Source organism: Ascaphus truei, chromosome 3 (assembly GCF_040206685.1).
Source record: "Ascaphus truei isolate aAscTru1 chromosome 3, aAscTru1.hap1, whole genome shotgun sequence".
Classification (NCBI taxonomy): domain Eukaryota; kingdom Metazoa; phylum Chordata; class Amphibia; order Anura; family Ascaphidae; genus Ascaphus; species Ascaphus truei.
In genome coordinates, this window is record NC_134485.1 from 326,304,494 (window position 1) to 326,330,496 (window position 26,003).

General features: G+C 45.6%; 1 protein-coding gene across 1 annotated transcript in view; it reads right to left on the reverse strand.

Annotated features, from left to right (window-relative positions):
• The window catches only part of ERBB3 (erb-b2 receptor tyrosine kinase 3), a 90,363-nt gene extending 67,128 nt beyond the window's left edge, over positions 1-23,235 (reverse strand). Inside the window, exon 1 of the mRNA XM_075591350.1 lies at positions 22,966-23,235. Within this exon, the coding sequence (XP_075447465.1) occupies positions 22,966-23,041 (76 nt within the window). The 5' untranslated portion in view covers positions 23,042-23,235. The remainder of the gene's footprint in view (positions 1-22,965) is intronic.
• Between the last annotated feature and the right edge of the window lie 2,768 nt (positions 23,236-26,003).

Here is a 26,003-nt window from a genome sequence, read left to right on the forward strand (position 1 = left end):
GAAAGGTGCGTCAGGTCACTATGTCCAGGGAGGAAAATACCGGACAATTACATGTCCAGTATTACAGTACCTCTCATTTTTTACTGGACAGAGTATCCAAATACAGGACAGTCCGGTTCAATACCGGACACCTGGCAACCCTAATCACGGGTCGTGTACGACAAGGCTGCTGGCTAAGTGTCCCGGCGGTTGCAGCTGGTGTCTCGCAGTATTTTGTATTACCACAGACTCGCAGTACAGCGCATTACTGTATTACCACAGACTTTTAGCACTCGCAGTACAGCGCATTACTGTATTACCACAGACTCCCAACACTCGCAGTACAGCGCATTACAGTATTACCACAGACTTGCAGCACTCGCAGTACAGCGCATTACTGTATTACCACAGACTCGCAGCACTCGCAGTACAGCGCATTACTGTATTACCACAGACTCCCAACACTCGCAGTACAGCGCATTACCACAGACTCGCAACACTCACAGTACAGCGCATTACTGTATTACCACAGACTCGCAACACTCGCAGTACAGCGCATTACTGTATTACCACAGACTCGCAACACTTGCAGTACAGCACATTACCACAGACTCGCAACACTCGCAGCATAGCGCATTACTGTATTACCACAGACTCGCAGTACAGCGCATTACTGTATTACCACAGACTCGCAACACTCGCAGTACAGCGCATTACTGTATTAGCACAGACTCGCAACACTCGCAGTACAGCGCATTACTGTATTACCACAGACTCGCAGTACAGCGCATTACTGTATTACCACAGACTCGCAACACTCGCAGTACAGCGCATTACTGTATTACCACAGACTCGCAACACTCGCAGTACAGCGCATTACTGTATTACCACAGGCTCGCAGCACTCGCAGTACAGCGCGTTCCTGTTTTACCACAGACTCGCAGTACAGCGCATTACAGTATTACCACATACTTGCAGGACTCGCAGTACAGCGCATTACTGTATTACCACAGACTCGCAGTACAGCGCATTACTGTATTACCACAGACTCGCAGCACTCGCAGTACAGCACATTACTCTATTACCACAGACTCACAACACTCACAGTACAGCGCATTACTGTATTACCACAGACTCGCAACACTCGCAGTACAGCACATTACTGTATTATCACAGACTCGCAGTACAGCGCATTACTGTATTACCACAGACTCGCAACACTCGCAGTACAGCGCATTACTGTATTACCACAGACTCGCAGCACTCGCAGTACAGCGCATTACTGTATTACCACAGACTCGCAACACTCGCAGTACAGCGCATTACCACAGACTCCCAACACTCGCAGTACAGCGCATTACTGTATTACCACAGACTCCCAACACTCGCAGTACAGCGCATTACTGTATTACCACAGACTCCCAACACTCGCAGTACAGCGCATTACTATATTACCACAGACTCGCAGTACAGCGCATTACTGTATTACCACAGACTCGCAGCACTAGCAGTACAGCGCATTACTGTATTACCACAGACTCGCAGTACAGAGCATTACTGTATTGCCACAGACTCGCAGTACAGCGCATTACTGTATTACCACAGACTCCCAACACTCGCAGTACAGCACATTACTGTATTACCACAGACTCGCAACGCTCGCAGTACAGCGCATTACTGTATTACCACAGGCTCGCAGCACTCGCAGTACAGCGCATTACTGTATTACCACAGACTCACAACACTCGCAGTACAGCGCATTACTGTATTACCACAGACTCGCAGTACAGCGCATTACTGTATTACCACAGACTCGCAGTACAGCGCATTACTGTATTACCACAGACTCTCAGCACTCGCAGTACAGCGCATTACTGTATTACCACAGACTCGCAGTACAGCGCATTACTGTATTACCACAGACTCCCAACACTCGCAGTAAAGCGCATTACTGTATTACCACAGACTCCCAACACACGCAGTACAGCGCATTACTGTATTACCACAGACTCCCAGCACTCGCAGTACAGCGCATTACTGTATTACCACAGACTCACAGCACTCGCAGTACAGCGCATTACTGTATTACCACAGACTCGCAGTATAGCGCATTACTGTATTACCACAGACTCGCAGTACAGCGCATTACTGTATTACCACAGACTCGCAGCACTCGCAGTACAGCGCATTACTGTATTACCACAGACTCACAACACTCGCAGTACAGCGCATTACTGTATTACCACAGACTTGCAGCACAACGCATTAAAACGCATTACTGTATTACCACTGACTCACAACCCGGACGTATGGCCACCCTACCCATAGAAGTTACGGCATCTGTACCTTTTCATTCTTCTCCCCTCTGGCAGTGAAGGGATTCACCTTTTCAAGCTTACGGCTAAAACTTAAAGCTGTCTCTTTAAGGGCTTGGTGGCCTTCCTGGATCAAGATAAGGCACAGGGATTCTGCACAGTGTCCCTGCCTGTCCGGCAGCCGAAGTGACAAGAATACAGAGCAGGCCTTGTGTGCTGTTTCCAGGCCCCTTCAAACCCTGGCAAAAAGCAGCGGAACAGATTCAAACCTTCATCTTTGTATTCGTCACTTGCACTCTAGGAAGTGGTTTACCATCTCATTTATTCCTCTGTTTCGAAGCCAAACATACACACACATATATATATATATATACACACACACTAGGGCAACGACACAACCCCAGATTACAAAGAGCAGCCTGAACACATCCTCTCCTGGTTTTATATCTGCCATTGTAACAGATATAAAGCAATGATCTCAGTACAGAGTGAAAGCAGCAAACAACTAGCCATATAATCCAGACCGCACACGCATGGGAATGTATCTTGTATGCAGTTCCAGTAGTTTTTTTTTTATGTGTAGCAGGGTCCCCTCTGACCCTCCTCACCTGCGCAGAGTAGCGGGTACCACCGCACCATATCAGGTAGTCGAAGGGGCTCCCGGTGACATCAGTGCCAGGGCGCTGCCATTTTGTGTGCGTTTGCGCATGCGCGGGAAGTCGTGCATGCGCAGTGTATCCCCAGGAGTATTGGCGGCAATGTAGCGACTGGCGCGGGGTTCGCGCAGGCGCGGTACGTATGAGGAGTCGCTGCGGCCATTACCTGTAGTGCAGGGCCCCCTAGATGTTGCGCATGCGCAGGAGAGTGGCGCGGCAGCCATTAGTCTAGCGCAGGCGCAGATAGAGAGAGGTAGGCGGCCATTAGAGAGGTGCCCATGCGGTCCTCATAGGGAAAAGCCTCAGAGTGGACTACAACTCCCAGAAGCCTCTGGGGACTGCCCTATGATCCCTGTCACATGCAGTCAGACAGCCACTGAGGCTTACAGAGTCTCATGCTGCATGTGGATACAATGTTGTGTGCAGCCAGGAAGAGTTAGTTGGAGCTGGGAGAAGGGAGGGGGAGGTAGTGTGTAAGGAGCAAGTGGCTTCTTACACTAGGCCAGATTACCCCCAGGCCCCAGCTAGGCCTAACTCACCAGTAAAGAAAAACCCAGAATTGCTTCAAGGAAATACTGATGCTACCAATTGTGTGCTATCAATACTAATCGTCCAGTATGAATGAACTGCATGAACATATATAAAGTACACTTCCGTTCAGAGTCCCATTGTGATATAAGTGTAATTAATGGGTTAATGATCACCCCACTTGCTCAAGTCCCATAGCATCACACGGGTAGGGGCTGGAGTGTGGTAGGGAGGCCGTGTGGCAGCAAAACCGCCGCGTCCCCTGAGAAGGAACCTAAACAGCTAAGTTCGCCGCCACCCTCCGCTACTGCCTCACTGATCCCGGTGCTATATCTGAGCAAGATGACCTCACAGCGGAGGTATACACGGGGGATAGATGGAGGAGCAAAGGCACTCACTTTCTTGACACGACGGGTCACTGGTCCGCGCTCGGCGTTCGGCGTCCACCATCCAGCGATGATGTCAGGATCTCTGGACCGGAAGTGACGTATAGCGTGCTCCAAGCCGGGGAAATCCAACAAAAATAGAACAGAAGGCGGTGCATTGCTACCATCAGGGTTAAAATGAAACGATATCTCCATGCAAAATGAATGAATAAAAGGTTGTTTTATTTGAGTGCATATACACTAAAAAAGTGCTACAGAGCTAACTCTGACGCGTTTCGTCCCTGCCTGGGACTTTGTCAAGGAGTCACCAGTAGATGTGTAGCTGCTGTGTAGGGAAGGCCCTAAGGTAGGGACTTTGCCCTTTTAGCAGTAGCTTAGACAGCGAGACAGACGCTGCTGTGTTGTCTGACAAGGAGGGAGCAGTGTGACAAGTGTGTGTGGGATCAGACCTGCATCATTCCAGATAGAGACTGTGTGGTGATATCATCTGGATTGGGAGAGGACGCCATTGCTGCGGATTCAGCGTTGGACGCAGACGGGTCCTTTTCTATTGTTGCTGAACCCGGGCAGGTATTTCTACAAGTGCACCAACTGTACCCTACATACCGGTTTCCTTACAGGCGCTGATCACGCCTAGTGGGTGGGTTGCTGGACTATTGGGACACTTGGTTATAGGTGTACGGGTATAGCCCAGTTAGGGGCAAGGTTAAAGCTGCCAGCTAGTGGCAGAGGGTAACACGGCTGTTTTGCTATAAGTGATGTGATGTTATTGTTTTGCCCATATAATAAACAGTTACATATATATACTCCATTGTATGTGTTTCCTATTTGTGGGTCCTGTGTCAGGGGTCATTCTATACACCTGGAATCCCTGCACAGGTGGAGGCGCTGTAAGCATATGTTCCAGGATACACCCCAGGCTCCCAGTTGCGGAGGTTCAGGCCTCCTGTGAGCCTAACAGGTATTGCACCACACTGTAACATATGTAGATTTCCCCATATGGTCCCTATCTGCGATTGGGGGTGGGGGGGGGGGGAATACCCGTTACATATGTATCTCTTGCAATAAAAAAGATATACAGTATAAAAGGATACATCATCATATACACAATTTTACAGCATTCAAGGCTTCAATGTCTAAACTTTCTCACCTCATATGTAACCGCTCAGTGGCCTGGGAAACGTGAATTTTTACACCAGAATCTAACCAAATAACCTTATTTCTACTGTGTTCTGTACAATTATGTCCCCAGCTGTGCTACATTCACTCGGTCTCCCTCAGATATATCAAAGAAAATATTTCACAATGGGCCCTATTCAATATGTTGTAAAATAGTCTTCCCCTGTCTTGTGAAGATTTACGCCCCATTTATTTGAGTGGGGCTGAAATCTTCCCGAGAAAGGGATATACAGATTCGTGGAAGGGGTTGGCCAAGCTGTGGCCCTTTAGTGCTTCATTTGAGGCCCACGGCTCTTTCAGCAACTACCCTAGCTCAGTTTGGGTGTCCGGCCACCACTTACGCGTTCCTCCTCCCTTTGTCTGCGACGTTTATCGGCACACCGGATGTCAACGCAGGACCAGGAACTCTCACATACCCCACGGTAAAGTGCTGGGTGTGTGTGACGGGGAAATTGTGTGTTTGTGTATGTGAGTGTGTAAGCGGGGAAGTGTGTGTGTATGTGTGCGTGTAAGGGAGGATACGTGTGTTTGTGTGTGTAAGGGGGAAGTGTGTGTGTGTCTGTGTGGGGGTGTGTGGAATTGTGTGTTTGTGTATGTGTGCGTGTAAGGGGGAAATGTGTGGGTGGGTAGGATTGAATGTGTGGGAATTGAGTTGGTGGGTGGGGGGGAGACGAGAATTGAGTATTGGGTGGGAGGTGAAGGGGTAATTGGGTGGGGGGTGGAGAATTGAGTGTGTGGAGGGGAAGAATGGACAGAGAGGAGGGACAGGGAGAAAGTGAGAGAGGGGAGCGAGTGAGAGAGGAGGAAGGGGGAGAGTGAGAGAGGAGGGCGAGAGATGAGGAAGGGGGAGACAATGAGAGTGGAGGCAGGGGGAGAGAGTAATAATTAGGAGAGGGAGGGGTAGAGTCAGAGAGGAGGGAGAGTAAATAAATACACAGAACTAAGCATTTTTTATTGTGGCTCTTTGACAATGACACTGGTAAATTCTGGCTCCAGCACCCAGTCAGGTTGGCCACCCCTAATATACAATTACTGTACATTGGCCCTTATTCTATAACTGTATTTTGGCAGATTCCCCTTGCAACATTCAGTAAGAACAAAATAACAATGTATCCAGTCAGTAATTCCACTTGCTCCTGGAGGCACCATAACTCTCTCCCCCTCTCTCTGCTGATTAATGCATGAAGCTGCTGAAGGGATCAGGTCAGATTCTTGCTACATACCATCCATACCCATGTGCCAGCAGCATTCACATAACAGGACCACATGTCTCCCAACCAGAGACACAGACGGGTCCCAGGGAAACTAAATCCTTAAAACAGAGAAGCTGCTCTATAGGTTTGGCTCATGGTCCCAGAGCTCCTAGAAGAAGTCTATGCAGCCAAAGCTGCCCATTGTAGCACCTTACGTATTAGAAGGAAAGTAAGTATTAGCATTATTATTATTATTATTACTACAGAGCCTGGATTGAATAGATGCCTCTAGATTATCATGAGCCAGGTTTAAACCATGACATGATGACACTGGGCATCTCTATAGACCGACACCAAAGTGTGATGATACTTCCGGGCATTCAGCATCTTTACTCTTCAATTTACAAACCTACACATCTGCTTATTCTATTCTGCTACCATTAAATAAATATACTATACGCATTTTAAAACTAGATTCCAAGATCATTTCCTTCTTGCCCAGCACCACTACTTTTTGGGTGACACCAATGTCTACACACAGTATCCCAAATGTCCTACTATGGATGGAAATACAGTACAGTATGTCATTTAAAATAGGCCAAACACCAAAGTTGGGCATGTTTATTTTGTGTATCTGCCCGTCATGTTCTTTAACCTCCCCCCTGCCTTGCTGGCCCCTCTAGCTGGAAGGGGTTAGGCAACATTAACAAGTAACAAGTCTTTCCCTACACCAGTGGCATCTCTTGTCAGTGTGTGGAGGGAAAAGAGCCTATGACTATAAGCGCTGTGGTTGGCGTCAGCTGCTTATACATATTGCATACTGTATGTATTAGTGATTACATGCTCATTGCATACAATATGGACTTTAATTGTGTATGTGGGAGTGGCACGTGAACATGAAGTGCACATAAACCACTAATGGGTTTTATTCCCATGTTCTGTGATGTGGGGACCCAACATGACCTGCCTCTGAGTCACACACAGCTCACAAACAAGTCTTTGTGGGACTACCTCCTCCCCTCTCAAGACACACTCAGCAGCACCTTGTCTCCAGCGATATAATGAGACAGATAGGGGGGGAGAGGATACAGGGACAAGAAGAGGGGGGCGTGGAGTGACAGAGTGTGGGGTTACATAGAGAGAGAATATGGAGATAGGGTGAAAGGAGGACAAGAAGTGACAAGAAGCGCGAAACACCGGCAGAGAGAATAGGAGCAGAGAGAAGGGGCATAGAGATGCACAGACAGAGGGAATAGGAGCAGAGAGATGCACCGGCAGAGAGAATAGGAGCAGAGAGAAGGGGCATAGAGATGCACAGACAGAGAGAATAGGAGCAGAGAGAAGGGGCATAGAGATGCACCGGCAGAGAGAATAGGAGCAGAGAGATGCACCAGCAAAGAGAATAGGAGCAGAGAGAATAGGAGCAGAGAGATGCACCGGCAGAGAGAATAGGAGCAGAGAGAGAGGGCACAGAGATGCACAGACAGAGGGAAAAGACACAGTGATACACAGGCAGAGAGAAGAGGTGGAGAGAAGGGGCACAAAGATGCAGGGGGAAGAGGTGCAGAGACATAGGGGCACATAGAGGCAGAGGGAAGAGGTGCAGAGACATAGGGGCACATAGAGGCAGAGGGAAGAGGTGCAGAGACATAGGGGCACATAGAGGCAGAGGGAAGAGGTGCAGAGACATAGGGGCACATAGAGGCAGAGGGGAAGAGGAGCAGAGAGATAGGGGCACAGAGATGCACAGACAGAAGGAATAGCAGCAGAGAGATAGGGGCACAGGGATGTACAGGCAGAGGGAAGAGGAGCAGAGAGATAGGGGCACAGAGATGTACAGGCAGAGGGAAGAGGAGCAGAGAGATAGGGGCACAGAGATGCACAGGCAGAGGGAAGAGGAGCAGAGAGATAGGGGCACAGAGATGCACAGGCAGAGGGAAGAGGAGCAGAGAGATAGGGGCACAGAGATGTACAGGCAGAGGGAAGAGGAGCAGAGAGATAGGGGCACAGAAATGCACAGGCAGAGGGAAGAGGAGCAGAGAGATAGGGGCACAGAGATGCACAGGCAGAGGGAAGAGGAGCAGAGAGATAGGGGCACAGAGATGCACAGGCAAAGGGAAGAGGAGCAGAGAGATAGGGGCACAGAGATGCACAGGCAGAGGGAAGAGGAGCAGAGAGATAGGGGCACAGAGATGCACAGGCAGAGGGAAGAGGAGCAGAGAGATAGGGGCACAGAGATGCACAGGCAGAGGGAAGAGGAGCAGAGAGATAGGGGCACAGAGATGCACAGGCAGAGGGAAGAGGAGCAGAGAGATAGGGGCACAGAGATGCACAGGCAGAGGGAAGAGGAGCAGAGAGATAGGGGCACAGAGATGCACAGGCAGAGGGAAGAGGAGCAGAGAGATAGGGGCACAGAGATGCACAGGCAGAGGGGAAGAGGAGCAGAGAGATAGGGGCACAGAGATGCACAGGCAGAGGGAAGAGGAGCAGAGAGATAGGGGCACAGAGATGCACAGGCAGAGGGAAGAGGAGCAGAGAGATAGGGGCACAGAGATGCACAGGCAGAGGGGAAGAGGAGCAGAGAGATAGGGGCACAGAGATGCACAGGCAGAAGGAAGAGGAGCAGAGAGATAGGGGCACAGAGATGCACAGGCAGAGGGAAGAGGAGCAGAAAGATAGGGGCACAGAGATGCACAGGCAGAGGGAAGAGGAGCAGAGAGATAGGGGCACAGAGATGTACAGGCAGAGGGAAGAGGCGGAGAGATATTTGGTTATTCCATAAACTGTGATAGTGCCAATCAGGGCACTATCACATGGAAACGCTCATTGAACTTGTGTGATAGTGCCCCGATTGGCACTATCACAGTTTAATTATTAACCCCATAAGTGAGAGAAGAGGGCCACAGAACACGGTGAACCACATGGGCGCAGAAAAAGCCGTGGGCACAGGGAGGCAGGGAGAAAAGAAGAAGGTTAGTCACAGAGACCAGGAAAACAATCACGCGCGGAGAGCGCAGAAGGACAGAAAGGGGCAGACACATTGCCAGCAGAGGAAGGATGTCCCTGCACAAATCACACATCGGGGCAGATCGTTATTCATTAACCCCACGATAGCTTCCTTGTTCCCCCATTGTACTCTGGCTTAGGAGGTTGCTGGGCGAGTTTGTGTGCGGGCCAAAGTCCAAAGTCACCAACTGACATCTCTACACGTTCGAACCTTCCAGAGCCACCAGCAGATGGGAGGGGAGAGGGCCCTGAGCAGGGGTGGGACTGAGAGAGGTGATCCAGGAAAGGACTGTGGTGCAGAAGCAGTGCTTTGTGTACAGTATGCAGCGCTCACTCCCATGAAGGTGCAATGCACCATACTTCAGTTACAAAAAAAAACCAACACCACCACATGCTCTGTTAATTGTATATGTTGCACAGACACTAAGATTATTTTCTCTTCTCTTTGAGAGATGTATCACAGCAAGCGAAAGATTATCACACTGCTCTGTTTGTCAGGCTTGTTACATTAAATGTGGATCATTAGCCAGAGAAGGTTACACCTCATACCTGGAAGAGTTTTTTTTCACTCTAGACAAACTGATACATCGCATTGTAATATGCATGCTATGTAAGGCCAGGTCCCCAGTGGCCGCTGCGGTGCGTGCTGCAGCTTGCGCGCCGCACACCAGATACACCCCTCTATCAGGCAGGCCCCAGTAGCTTCTTGTGTGTGCGCTCAGGTATCGCGCTTGGCGCGTGCGCTGGCAGGGAAGACAAGAATTTTGTCTTCCCGTGCCGCAAAGCGATCACGTGGTCGGCGGGCAGCCAATGGAAGGGCAGATATGCCCCGTCATGGCCGTGCTTTCCCCCGTCATGAAGCGCATGCCCCATAGTGTATTACCATTTTTATACGTGTATTAGGTTGATGAAAACCTTAAAAATGCGCACTCACAAAGGTATTAAAATCGCATAGTAGAAAAACCTGATAACCGGTAGGAATCTCTGCTGTGGCTGCAGGAACACACTGGAACCAGGATGAATCACCTCCCTGCTGCAGCCTCCAGTCTGGACGGCCTCTGTTATTCAGTGTCCCAGGGGAGCAGGGGAAGGGCTCCAGTGGCGCCGTGTAAAAGAGCGCACTCGGTGTTCAGCAGCTGATGTGTACGCCGACACACAGCTGGATGTATTAAATAGTAATACACTATGGGACATGCGCTTCTGCTTTTTGTTTTCTAGATCCGATGGAACTTTATTCCACAAAAGCTGCTCAGACCCCAGGAATTATTTGAGCCATCTACCCTATATCCTTTTTTCAACTGACCTGGACTTTGTTGTAATGATCAATATCTTCTACTGGTTTAGGAATACTATTGTTTGTTCAGCTTTTTTAGCACTGATTATCTGTGTTTTCATATATGTGTGTGTGTGTGTGTGTGTGTGTGTGTGTGTGTATATATATATTACCTAGAGGACCACCATACACTGAGCTGTGTGTGTGTGTGTATGTATATGTGTATATATATGTATATGTGTGTGTGTGTATATATATATATATATATATATATATATATATATATATATATATATATATATATATATATATATATACACATATACATATATATACACATATACATACACACACAGCTCAGTGTATGGTGGTCCTCTAGGTAATTATTAACACGAAAGTTGTCCACGATATGGAAAAGTTTGAGAGCCCCTGCAGTAGAGTTGGAATAAGGTTCAGCAGTAGCTGTGCTGAGGGGGACAGATCTGGCTCACACACCAATAGCCCATCTCTGCATCTTGTGCACTCAGCTTCCTGTGACAGGTGAGCAGGGCAGGCAAGCAGGGACCTGTTTACCTCACTCCCAGCCCACATGTTTTCCAGGGGCCTGGAGCATTTCCTTTCCGTGCCCTGATGAGCAGGTGTGTGCGCCAATTCCTTCACTGCTACTGTACAACTACAGAGTCAGCACCAGTGTATATGTAAAGCATGGGACGTCTACACATCTGCACAGGAATGCACACAAGTGTACCAATCTGAGACAAGAAACACACCACGCTGGAACAAATTGCTACACAATCAACAACTTGACTCCACGTCCTCCTGCATTTACAGTGCAAAACTTGAATGCAAAAGAGTCCGAGCTTGCCAGCACGCACTGGGGGGGTACCCATGACAACCATTAACAGTTTATTTTATGACTAAACAGGTGAAAAACATGACCTCATTATATCTATTGTCTGGGTATTTGTGGTAGTGAGTGGGGTGTGGGTGAGGTGTGTTCATATCACCCTGCATGAGGGCTGACAGCTGGATGTGTGCACTAGTGCGCCTTTTCAAGGCAGGAGGCGGCGCTGCCAAAAAGTGTGCCAGCGTGCCCAGTTTGGCCAACCTAACGCCATGTCACCCTGAGACTCAGTGCCGTCTTAACGCATGGGGACGCTGGGCAGTTGCCCGGGGGCACCACGAGCATAGGGGCCCCATGCTAATCTATACACAGACCAGAATTTAACTTTAATTTAATTTTCCGATCACCCGCCTCAACATTTAAATCTCCCGCTAACTCGGTAGAAGGAGAAAAATTACGACTTGTAGCGGAGAGTTGGCGGGGCCCAGTGCACTGCTTTGCCCGGGGGCCTGTAATGCTGTTAAGATGGCCCTGCTGAGGCTGTTGTCCATTTCTGGTTCTTCAACATTCTACTAGAAACAAATAACAAATGAGGAGCAGAATGTGCTGAGATCAGAGCTGCAAGACAGGAACTGGATCATGACATCATGATAACATGGCATCTGGTTGGCTGTACCGGTGCTCAGCCATCTCTGTTTTCATAAATACATGCATTGGCTGCATCTGTATGGTACTATAAGAGTGCCGCATGCGGTAACCTGGATTTTGATGTAATTTTATGCTGTCTACAGTGATTCTTATCTTTCTTTAGCTGAAAAATATAAAACATGTGTTTGTATTTTTTTTTCTTCCAGAAGGGAAGTATGTTTGCTACTCAATGAGTAATAATAAAAAGGAGGTACGTGCGTATGAACAGTGGTAGATTTTAGTTTTTTTAAGTAGTTTTTTCCCCTATGTTTTTATCTCTTATTGCACCTTTTCATCCCATTACTAATGCTCTGAACCCCGCTGTGAATTGAAGGGGTTAATGAGTTTCAGACTACCCCGGCGGACAAAGGGTTAAGCGATTTCAGTAAACAGAACACCTGCTGTTTCAATAGGCTTCCGGGAGGTCTATGTTTTTTGTCTCAAAAGTCACTTGAAATCAATTGCTTCCTTGTGGCTAATCCAGCCCCTAATAAACATGTTTTTACATTCTCAGTCTTGCTGGGCGTAAGCAGCTTTTCAAACTGAGCCTGTGTTCCCACTTCATAAAAGGCCAATGATTCAGATGCGGTCAGGGGGAGGGAGAACACAGATTAAGCGTCGGGGACCCATTGTCACTGGGAGGGTAAAAATAGACAAGAGGCCGGCAGAATGTGTCACTCCCACAAAGTGCCTTTTGAGTGAAAGATGGTCCCCCTTGGGGTGACTTTGCAAGCCTACGGACAGGTTAAAGGTGGTGTGACTGATTGAAAACCCCAAAGACTTCTCACTATTGTTCATTCATCAGACTCCCCATTAACTCCAACCACCTCCTTCACCCTCTCCAACGTGACAATAACACGTAGGCGCTCTGTGTTAGGGAATGGGTCATTTGCATCTCATTTATCTAAACACTTACATGATCACTAGGTCACCTGTACAAATATTACCATCAGAGGCTGGTAAACAATATTTTAAAGGTCCAGCCCATTCAAAGGAAGTTTAAGAAAATGACATGATATCGCATGCGGCCCCTGAAAATAGGTGCCCTTTGTTTTTTACAGTTTCATTTGGGATCGAGGCGCTTCTATAAGGAAGTGCCCGCTCCTAATAAGGCTCTGTAACACATGCAGTGCTACAATTATATTAATAACGTGTATTTTTATTTGTATACACACACACACACACACACACACACACACACAAAGTGATATTAAAGCCCTTTAACCAGCGGATCATTAACACACCAGTCATCGGCCTCCCAGCTTCTTCATTGAGCTGAAGGATCCGAGGTTCAACCACCGGCAGAAATAGGTACGGCGGGTTTTAGTACCGGAAATAGAAAACGGGTACAGTACCTGCTAAATAAGTACAGTTGTAGGGTATGAAATCGAATGACTTAATTATTATTAATTAGCTATTAATTAACAGGTGGTAAAAAAAGGTGACTCCCTACTCTTCTGCAGCTGTCATTGTATATATACCAAAAATGTATATATTAAAAGATTTATGCTACAAGAGCAGGAGGGTAATTTTGAACCGCATTGCTCCCAAAGGAGCCAGCAACCAAGGGCCTCTCTGAGTGTAAAATGGTATAATAGATACGGTATCATGAGTAACATGCTACTTTGATCTACGTGAGAAAACAACTGTTTGCCAAAACACATCCCAATTATTATAATGTGGGACCAATTAAACATATCACATACTGCAAATAATCTGGTTTTCCCCTGGACTTTTATCTGCTAGAGATAATTACTCAGGATCATAATCTGTACTTCTACCTACTACTCTACATGCCGAAGGTGCTTTGAGTGTAAGCTCTGTGGGCAGGAAATCCCATTTGTACGCACTGACCCCGTCGCTGACTTGTTATCTTGTATATTGTTAACAATGTGCATTTATAATCTAAGGCTCTGTAATACATTTCATTGTGTACATTATCATATAAAATAATAATGTTGTGTATTTCACTAGAGCGTCCGACATTAAAGTGGGGTTACCTCTTGACCCAGTTTCCCAGGACCCTTACATAGGAAGGGGCTGCCAATAGCAGCACAGAAACTGTGTTTGACGGTCCAGCATCCCATGGACCAATAGGAAGCCGCGACATCATCCCTTGCAGCATCTTATTGGCCGCGTGACATGGGACCTTTAAACAGAAGTGAGATGCCGGCATCACCTTCAGGTGTAGGTATCTTGGGGAGCAGGGGGTCACTGGAGCTGAAATTAACGCGGTTCAGTTCTGGAGACGACCTGCTTCCCACCAAGGGGGCGGATGGGAGGTATGGGCGGATGGGAGGTAGGTATACTACATTAAAATGCTACGTCACAACAACAAACGAAAACAAGTGGGTCTCAAACTCAGAAAAAGTCTGTAAAAAGAGCATAATCAATCAACACGGTCTAATCAAGTGTGTTTTTTTTACATTTGCCGCAGATTGTGTGGAACACTTTAAAGAAAGTCAGAATCAGCAGCGTTTTCTAACACAATATAAAGTTGAAAATGGAACAACAAAGAAATTATTTCTCCTATCAACATTCCTCATACTCCAGTGTACAAACATCTCATTCAGGCCGCGCTTACAGCCGAGCTGGTGGGGGCGTGTCGCCGACGCGTCACGGAGCTTGTTCGCCCTCATTGGCTGAACCAGCTCACGTGACGCTGACGTCACGCGACTGCAGCCCAAAATCACAGATTTACTTGTCGTGCCAAAATGTAGCAGCGTCGACGCGCTACAGTGCCGCGGGCACTTAAGGAACTGCGATAGAAAATAAGGTGAGTTACGAAAGTGCCCGCACACGCACGCACACAGCCCCCACCATGAGCGCGGCCTAACACAGGGTATGTTCAAAACACAACTCTGAATTCTTTTTTTTCTTAACTACTGCTCTACCCCGTTATAACGGGATCCGTTACAATGCAAATCCGCTTATAAGCGTGGCTCCCAATTTTAATATTTAGGAATACTTTACAACACGATTATTGGTATCTTAAATTCTTTATTGTAAAATGCATACAATTGTACATTATTTCTAACGCGATCCACTTATAACGAGATGTGATTCTTTGGACACCAAGCACAGCGTTATAAGGGGGTTGAGCTGTAGCAGTATGTACACAGCTGTACACAGACATTTTCATGCAAACTGAGTTCCTGTCCAGTAGAGCTTACATTTTTGCCGGGGGAGGCTCAGGGAGATAAAGTGATTTGCCCCTTGATCACAAGGTGCATACAGTAAGATTTGAACTGTATTTACCCATTTCAAAAGCAACAGTGTTACCATCATACTACAGTACGCCTTCCGTATCCAAATATCAAATAGAGGGAGAAACTGTTAATATTACACATCCAGCAGCCAGGAAAAAACACAAATCTTCTACCAACGCAGTCCAAATGTAAGAATGTGTGTGTGTGTGTATGTATATATATATATATATATATATATTTTGATAAAAAAGGGCATAGATTAGCACTCACAATGTGCAGATGTTCTTGCCTAGGAGCCCAGCATGAAGGACTAAGTAAGGACCAAAATGTTGATGCTAGCAAATAAGATTCACTTCATCTAATTTCTGCGAGTGCTGGTCATTCTTTTTCTTTCTATCTATCCATCCATCTGTGTGTGTGTACTCTGAAGATCACATTTTGAGAAAAAAATGATTGTTGTGTCCTGGCAAAACATTGTTGTGTTGTGTTTTTATGCATCCCTGGAGATTGCACCGTATAAACGGGACCCTTATCTTCGGATGAAGTATCTGGTGCCCAATGCGAAACACCTGTGCTGCCAGAGTGCACTGCACATCGTTACAGAGCGGGCGCTGGAAGTGTGATAAGATGCTCCCGCTGGTCCCATGCTGGGGCAGCCTGTGTAGCAGCCTGTTTGCAGGGGAGCGCAGCGGGGGATAGCAGGTGTATGAGGAAGCAGAACGCAAGGAAATTGAATGGTTCCGCAGGAGACTTGTGCTGACGGCTTCATTCTTGGCAGCGCTTCGAGCGTTGAGCGTTGAGCGTTGGATGCCTCGGCGCAAAACAAACAAAGAGAAAAACAAACAGACGGAGATGAAAATAAAACGTAACCTTTTCCATTCAAGAGCATCACAAGGCGAGGTGTGCTTAAACAATGGCCCAGCAACAGACGTAGGCTGCAGAATCTCCCAAGATAAGATGTGCCTTCGTTAACTCTTCCACTGCCAGAGCATTGCAGCTCGAGCTGTGCTTACATTAACCCTTTCATTGGAGAAAAAAAAATCCTCCAGAGCTTTAAGCCTGTTCTGTTGTGACTGACAGATTAAATCTGTCAGTGGTGATATTGGATACCGAGGCTTGAGCCTCATTACTCCAAGTTCTCTTGTTGAGTGTATTGTCGCACACTTTAGAAAGCTTCTTGATCTGTGTTAGGCTAAGGCCCCGGTAACTCAGCTGCAACGCGCGCCCGCGAGATTGGCGGCGCGTGCAGCCGATTACCTGGTCTGCAGGGAGCTGCAGGAAGAGAGACGGGGGGGGGGGGGCGTGGCAGGGGAGTGACGGGGGCGCGGCCATGATGTCACCCGGCAGGTTCGCCCTCATTGGCTGAACCGCCGGGGGGGGCGTGCCGTATCGCTCGACGCGAGTCCTGCTCTCAATTCTATTGAGAGCAGGAGCAGCTCGCGCCTCAGCGCTGCGGCCCCCCCTCGCAGCGGTCCCGTCGCCATTGAGGGGGAGGGCTCTCGTGCGTGCAGCGTCTGCCACAGCGGACGCTGTAGTAGGCAGCGGGGTCAAGCCCTTACTTGCTACAGTTGAGTTGGTTTCACAGGGTCAGCTTTAAGGAGGAGGGGCGTGCTTAAATAGCAACCTTTTTCACTGCAGGGGACAATCACGGGGCAGGGTTAATTGGACCCTTTCTCTACTAGAGAAGCCTGTGTGTGAGGCACTGCCGCAAAATGGAGCACACCGCTCACTTACTGAAAAGCAACGCAATGCTGTGTGGGACGCTTTATGTTTAACCACTTGGGCGCCGGAAGGTTTGAGGCAGCCAGTGCTGCTAGCTCTACGGTCCTGAGATCATTAGCGTAGCGGTCTGCCCCTGACACCAGGAACGCTAGAGGAGGCCCTCCTGTTCTGGTCCAATCACAGGTCACTGGGAGCGGAGCTCACAATCTCCCCATATATGCAAAACTCAGTGACGTTGACGCAAAGTCATAAGGTCCCCAGGGTGGCCACTTATTATGATTAAAGATGCAGTTGGCTCTTACTTCAGCAGCAAATCTTGCATGACAAGCGTTTCCAATGTGTAAAAAAATTCTGTGTAAAACATATCTTGCGAGAACCTTTAAAATGGCTTTCGCTGTGCGATTAAAGCAGCGATACTACTTTCCCCCCATGTCTTTCTTATTTGTAGAGCTAAAGCAGGCGACAATGTATAATTCTACATTCTTACTTAAGCTGGCAATCGTTTGGTGCTCCTGTTATAAATCTTTAACAATTCTGATTGTGTGCCTAACATAATGTCCGCCTTTCAGTTTCAAGCAATCTTTCAGTCCGTGTAACTAAGCAGCTACAACGTATCCTATTACTACATCATTTATTGTTACAGTTTATTTATTTATAAAAGTTTTACCAGGAAGTAATACATTGAGAGTTGCCTCTCGTTTTCAAGTATAATGGACATAGTTAATATGACAAATACTACATGGTTACAAATACAGTTACATAAATGAACAGGGTATACATTATATACAATTGTTACAGTTTGCGGCTCAAACAGCTAGGAACATTGGAAACAAAACAAAACAGGAAAGTGTTACAATGATCTTGCACTGCTGGGGAGGTGGGATAAAACCTGATGTAGAAATCAAAGCATGCTTTAAAAATCAAATATGAGGCCATTATGATCATCCACTTCATGAGGTGGTTTATCAAATTGTAACCAATCTCTTGCAGAGATTGTAATTGCGGCACAAACAGAATCATTAGCATAATAATAAAGCTTATGGGTTATAATGAATCATCAGTTGCAAAACTGAGCCATAAACCTGGAAACAGGATAGAGCGCCTTGATTATAGCAGGGTTTGAAGCCAGTGATGTTGTTGTGCAAGCAGAGGAGTAGGTGCTGGGTGCAGGAAGGAATTCCACACAAACCCTGTCACTCTTGTTTTTCTGACCTATAGCCCACAAACAGTAGGCAATAAAATCCACTGGTGCTGAGCTACAGGATAACTGCTCAAGCGTTGGCAATGGACGGAGAAGGTGGGCACTGCTGCTAGGGGAAGAGCCGCATTTAATTGGGGCTTTGCACAAATGACGAATGTACTTTGATTCACATAGGTGACTTACAATCATGCATTAATTAACACAAACACAACTAACTCCAATCGTGTGTTACTGGCCCTTAGCATTGAAACTACTAAGGCCTCTGCTGCCATAGGGACGTATGACAGATTGCTGGAGGTTAAATAAGGTTTGAGAGGGGTTTAGTTACTCTTTTAAAATGTGCCAACCCAGTTGTTATTTAAACCAAGGGACAAGCAATGCAATATTTTACACCTCCTAAATCCTCCCCTCCTCCCCCTTCTTTCTATCAGAAGCAAAATTTCCCTCCGGCAGAATCATATTCCAACATTTACAACTCGCTGCACCTGTTATTGAAGAAGCTTTAGCTCAGTTGTGATACGGGCCAAGCAGTAATGTGTAACTGGTCTCTATCCCAGCTAGAAAGCCTCTTTAATCCAGGTGCAGAGTAAGACGAGACTGGAATCTTCCCTGGGACATAGTTGCCAACCAAGAAAAAAATAATAATAATACGTTTCCAGGGCCAACTTTCCAAAGGATCAACTTGGGTTGCTCCAAGTAGCCCGTACAACTGGTGTAGGTTACAGTATTAGGATATGATGTTGAAAAATATATACTAGCGGAAAATTATTACACTTCCCTATTAACCCTTTTGGAACCAGAAGGTGTCTTATGACATTGCAACTTGGTATATAAAGGCAATAACATCTTTAAACGTATGGTGTGTAACCATAAACCAGCCCAGTAGCAATGCACGTCATGGTCCTACTGTACTATCGGCATTAGCCATTCCTTGTTGTTAATGGCATCATATCATATTATTTGCATACTGTCACGTTGGCTCGCATCATATGTCTATAGTAGTTCCTTTGTGATGTGAGGCTGTTTGTTTGATTTTCATCTATATGTGTAATCAAATACTACTCATGTAGTCTGCTTATGCAACATACTGTTACCATGCCACCGCTGGGTCAATAAGGCACCCAAAGGTGGAGCTTCCATCCAGTTATGGGGCCTCTCAGTTGACATTTCTCAATGGTTACCCAACTCCTGCTGTATCTTGTCCCATTACAAAGACACAAGGATAATAGCCTATGGAAAGTGGTACCCCATTCACCTTGAGTATGTATTTGGCAAAACGCTAATTCTATCACGTCATTGGTCACTAATTCTAGCAGGTCATTGGTCACTAATTCTAGCAGGTCATTGGTCACTAATTCTAGCACATCATTGGTCACTTATTCTAGCAGGTCATATGGTCACTAATTCTAGCAGGTCATATGGTCACTAATTCTAGCAGGTCATACGGTCACTAATTCTAGCAGGTCATACGGTCAATAATTCTAGCAGGTCATATGGTCACTACTTCTAGCAGGTCATACGGTCAATAATTCTAGCAGGTCATACGGTCACTAATTCTAGCAGGTCATACGGTAAATAATTCTAGCACGTCATACGGTCAATAATTCTAGCAGGCCACTCCTTTTTATAATCCTTTATTTTTCACAACTAAAAAAAAAAAACAGGTGACATGCGTGCTTTATTGAATTAAAAAACACACACGATAAACAAGCTGACTCCATCCTGAGGTATTTTGATAGACTTAGGCTGCGCTTATAGTGCCAGCGACGTCACATCAAAACAAATGCATTGCCGCCGTTGCGTCGCTACTACTATATATTGGTCGCGATCGCTGGAAGTCAAGTCAATTTGATTTTTCCAGCGACCGCAGCATGACGTCACCGTCGCCGGCCCTATAAGCGCAGCCTAAGTCAGTAGTGCTCAACTGTAGCTCTTAAGACCCCCCCCCAACAGGTCAGGTTTGAAGGATATTAAAACCTGACCTGTTGTGGGGTTTTGAGAACTGGTGTCATGCACCCCTGAAGTCACTATGTCCAACTGACACTGGCAGTGTGGAAAATACTAGGCGGTTCTGGGACTGAAGCTCAGACACTTATCTGACTTTCAGGAGATGGACAATAAGTGGAAGAGCATTGCTGTGTGTTGCAAAACAGTAGCGGATCTTTTTGAATTAATCTGCATGTGTGCAATCAGCATAAAAATAATACTGCATTTTCTTTTAGTCATGACAGTATGACTAAATGTAAACGGCATGCAAATGGCACTTTACATACCATGTTTCAGGCACACATCCCTGCCACTTAGCTCTTACAATGTTATCTCCTTGTGCTCTGGAAACCAAGTATTAAAAAAGTCGCACAAGGTCACAGGGATCTGAGACTAGGATTCAACCCAGTTTCACAGGCTTCAAAAGGACCCTTCTTCTCTTACCACGTCAAATCAGAAGATCATTGTTAAGTATCTGGCTATGCAGGAATTTAACAGCAAGGGCTCTGCCCACCCTGGTTTTAAAGCTACGTTCTGAAAAGAGTCTTTATGTGCGCAGCAGATACAATCTGTCGCTTGCTGTACACAGTGTCTGGAATAACTGATCTTTCCTGAGCCTGTCCCAAATATGCCAACACTAAACAGGGATATTGTCACCCAACGCATAACCACTCGCTTAGCAGTGGCCTGCAGCCCCCTCTAGCCCGCTCTTCAGATTACGAACTTGGACCTTGGGGGGTTTTCTGTTGACTGGTGAAGCGGGACCACTACCATTTTTTTTTACAGCCTCAGAGTAGCACTACTTTTTCACTTGAACACTAAGTAGAAATATTGTATACATTGTTCTAGAATATGATCCAAGTAACTTTTCCCGATGTAAGTAAGTTAGACACAGTACTACAATTGGGGATTTGTTTTTTTGTTTTTTTACACATCTATTATCTTTAAGAGTAAACATGTAAATACAAAATAACTGGCTCAATCTAGTGAACCTTGCAGACACGTTTAATGGACTGAGGAGAGTATTTAATAAAGTCCACTGGCATCAAAACTAGGTCAAACGCAGTGCAAAAAAATGGCACTAGATTTATCAGAGGGAACGCTCTCATTCCACGGGAGTCCTTAGAATAAATCTGGTGCCGTTTTTGCACTGGCATCGCTTCAGATTTGCAGCTGGGAGATACTACTAAGGAGTATAGTATCTGTATACTCAGCCTGTCCCTTTAAGACACACCTACCCGAAACTCCTTTACACAATGCCTCGCTGGGTCAGTAAAGAATGAGCAAATTGCGAAAACAATCGCATCAAAACGCTCGCCCCGGGAAGGAACAGGTTCCACTGCTCCCCAGAGCAAGTTCAAAGGCATCTCACTTCACATCAAAAGGCATGGTTCAGAGCACACACTCACTGCATGAATATGTGTATGTGAGTGTGAGTGTGTGTGTGCAGTATACATCATCATCATCATCATCATCATCATCATCATCATCATCATCATCATCATCATCATCATCATCATCATCATCATCATCATCATCATCATCATCATCATCATCATCATCCCTTATCTGAAGGTCTCCCCAATAATATATATATATATATATATATATATATATATATATATATATATATATATATATATATATATATATATATATATATATATATATATATATATATATATATATATATATATATATATATATATATATATATATATATATATATATATATATATATATATATATATATATATATATATATATATATATATATATATATATATATATATATATATATATATATATATATATAGCACCCACAGTGTACTCAGCGCTTTATAAAAGAGACAATACGATACAGGGAATTATAATAGAATAAGTGAAACAAAGTCAGGCAACAGGAAAGGAAATCACTGCCCCGGAGAGCTTACAATTTAAGTGTACATATATCAGGTAGAGTGGCCACCTGGTTAGCAGGGGGCTGGCTCACACACTCCTGGTTTAGCCCTTCCTATAATGGATCCTGTAGTGAATTGGATCGGCTAGGGGGACAGATGTCATAGATGTTGCTGTCTGACAGTACCTGGTGATCTGGTTCTGGAGCCAGGTGTTCCCCCTCCTGAGTGGGAGTATGGTAATCTTTTTATTTTAAACCAGATTTAACTACACCGATATGAATACACCCCCAAAATTCCCTCGGAAGGGGTAAAATGACACACAATGCTTCCGTCAGACCTGCCATGTATTCCCACAAAGTTAGTGGCAAGTTAATGAGAGGGGAAGTTTTGCAGCCTGGATTGTGCCCTGGTACTGTATAAATCCTCTGCAGATCCCACAGATCCCTACATTCAAGGACCATGATGCATGCTCTAAAATGCACTGCACACCCGCCACCCTGGGCAGGGTACTTCATCCCACTGATTTGCTGCAGCATTAAGGGTTACTTTATTATTTAGCATGTTCTTGTATAGCGCTGCTAGTTTTACGAAGCGCTTTACAGAGACATTTTGCAGGCACAGGTCCCTGCCCCTTGGAGCTTACAATCTATGGGGTTTTTGGTGCCTGAGGCACAGGGAGATAAAGTGACTTGCCCAAGGTCACAAGGAGCCGACACCGGGAATTAAAGCAGGTTCCCCCGCTTCACACTCAGTGCCAGTCAGTGTCTTTACTCACTGACCCACTCCTCCCTTACTTGCAGTTCCCTCCATTACTGGGATGGGGGGTCTGGAAGCCAGCACTGCAGGGGTTAAAGCGGTGGCTCACCCTGTAGGTGGTCACAAGGTACGTGTGTCACTTACCTTTCTGAGTGGTGACAGGATCCCGAGCAAGACACCACAGTATGAGCAGACCCCAACTCCCACCCAAGTACCCCATCCTGAGTATGTCACGGAGATCAGCTGCCTGGCAGGGTTAGATGTGGAGCTCGCACATGACCCCGGCAGGTCAGAAAGGCAGCAGAATCCCAGGCTGCAGTGCAAGTTATAATAGTGCGGAGTGAGCAGCACGGGACAGAGTGTCTGACAGCAGCAGCACTGCGCTCAACTTCCACTCTACATTCCTCATCCAGGAGAAAGTCACCACAGGCCCCGCCCACCTCCTCTCTGATAGGTCAGGACCTGATCAATGGGCTGCATACTGACTAGGGCAGAGATATCTACCTGTGCGGTGATGTCAGCACAGTTCAACTGCACCAATTGTACTTCTCCTATGCAATAGTCGTGTATGTGTGTATATGTATATATATATATATGTGGGTTTACTGGCTATGCATCTTAACCCTGGCTGTGCTCAAAGCTGTGACCAAGCAGCAAGCTTAAGCCTATAGGGGAACCACGTTGAATGGTTTTGAAGCAAAAGGTGGCACTGGTGTGCTCATTTGCATGTAATTTCCCAGAATCCCTTGCTGCAGTAGAAGTGCTGTGTGCTGGGTGATAATGGTGACAGGCAGGGTTGCAGACCTGTCTAAGACATGCAAATGAGCATACAGTAAAATTTCCATTTGATATATATATATACACGAAACACAAAGACACAAAGCAAACCCTATGATAAGCACTCAGAAATATCTATAGTATCAACATAAGATGCAACAAAATAGTCAAAAATAACTTAATTTTATTTACTATACATCTAAACACCACAAAACAGCAAAAAAAAAAAATAACAGCACATACAAAAAGCAGACAGGACAAAGGAAAAACCTCCTGAGAGTGACACAATGCAATAACAAAACATGAAATAATATAGATAACTAAATAGATCCACAAATAAGAAAAAACAGAGAGGGGATAATCCCTAAATGTAAAGTAGACTCCCGGGACAGTGTCCCAAGAGAGACCAATGACCGTCCGGTCAATGAAAAAAAAAAGTGGGGGGGGGAATATGGCCCACCCTCTACACAGTATCGCTATACCAGTAGCACAGAACATTAGAGCATCCCTAGGTGACTTGCAATAACCAGAAAATAGCTAATCCCTATATATGTGGAAGTCCAAACGCAAGGGGTTAAGCCACCTTGCAAGGGTTAACTGTGGTTCCCAACTTGCCTAAGGTATGAAACCCCATGTAAAGTGTAAATGCATATACTGGTAATGATCTGAGAACTGCAGGGATCAACAGCTAAGATCCAGGCTCAGATGAGCAGTGGAGGTGATGTGTATATGTCTAATAGGAATCCATATCCCAACTACTGAACACAGCCACCTATACTTAGCTTATAAATCATGGATCAATTGCAGCATATCACTCAGTGCCTCTGTATTCAGGATCCATTGCACTGCAACAGGAGGTGTCCGTCTACACCACTGACGCGTTTCGACCCGCTGGTCTTTCCGAGTGGTCAACTCGCCGATGAAGACCGTTGTTGAAACGCGTTGGAGGGGGAGTTGCTGCAGGGGGACCCCCTTTTTCTTCACCACATTTAAGGGACAGTGCATTTGCACTTACTGATTTCTTGGTGATGTCTCATGACATGGTTATAAGTTCAGTTTTTACTGCTTACTTGGACTGACCTTTTTTCATTCAGTTGCTCTTTTTGCATAACTTCAATTATCCCAGCCATGATCTGGGTGCAACTTTGGCAATGTATGTGCATTATCAGCCTTTCACATCTATTTGCTATCTATTGAGTATATTGTTTTGCTCTTTCTGTGTGTATGTGTATGCAATTTGTAGCCTTTATCTGCAGTTACACCTATTTGTGTGCATGTGTATGTAATTTGTAGCCTTTCATCTGCAGTCACACTCATTTGCCTCTAGTAGGTAATATGTTACTTTAACAACTGTTTCTATAGAGCCACTTTATCTCATGCCTTGACACTTGTTATCACACTGCATTTTGTATTAGGCCAGTCCCATTTGTGCCATTTATTTCTGATTCACCGCCTTGTCCCTTTGTGGTTAACCTGAGGATTTTGTGAGAGTCCCCCTTCATTTTAGATTTTCTCCCTTGTTTTTACGTTCATTAATAAACCGTTATCTTCATTTTTTTTTGGTATACCTGTGTGCTCCGTTTTTGGTACTTTCTTTTTGTTGTTTAAATAAATAAATAAATAAATAAATATATAATGTGTACTTGAGACAAAAGGTGGCATTGTGTGCTCATTTGCATGCCGTTTCCCAGAATGCCTTGCTGCAGTGGAAGCACTGTATGCTAGGTAATAATGGCGAAAAGCAGGGTTGCAAACCTGTCTAAGACTGTGCTCAAAAGTAATATTTTTATATGCTATATGCTATACGGTGGAGGGGTTTTAGTCACCGTTTTCTCCCACCATAACGTAAATAATGTGTGGTGAAGACCTACTCATGTCTCAAATTGCAAAGCCAGTACAACCAACCTCACACTGATATTATTATTTTTTTGTTTCTAACTTTGTTTTTAATTTTTTTTTATGGAATCAGCATCATTTGTATAACGACCGAGATCTGCCCTTAGGCATATAAATGTAACAATGCTGTCTCAGTTAGATGTTCTATTGTTGCTATTTGCAATAACAGACCATACAGTTCATAGTGGAATCTAATTCTAGTGAACCGTATGTTTACTCTCCTTTCACACCATGTGTTTATGGTAACTTTGTTACCTATATATTTCAACATAGTTCAGCATCTCTGCAAAACTGACATCATTTAATTCACACTTCTTATTGGTCTGTTTGTCCTTCTTCATGTGTACTGATTATTGATTGTGTTATTAACAACAGCTGTCTCAATTGCAATAGGAGGGGCTATATAATCTGTTCCAATGTGTGTTTTAGCAAACTCCTTGAGAAAGCGCTGTGGAAGTGTGAAACGCGTGGGAGTGCTCCCCCCCCCTTTTTTTTTTGTTCCAGTATGT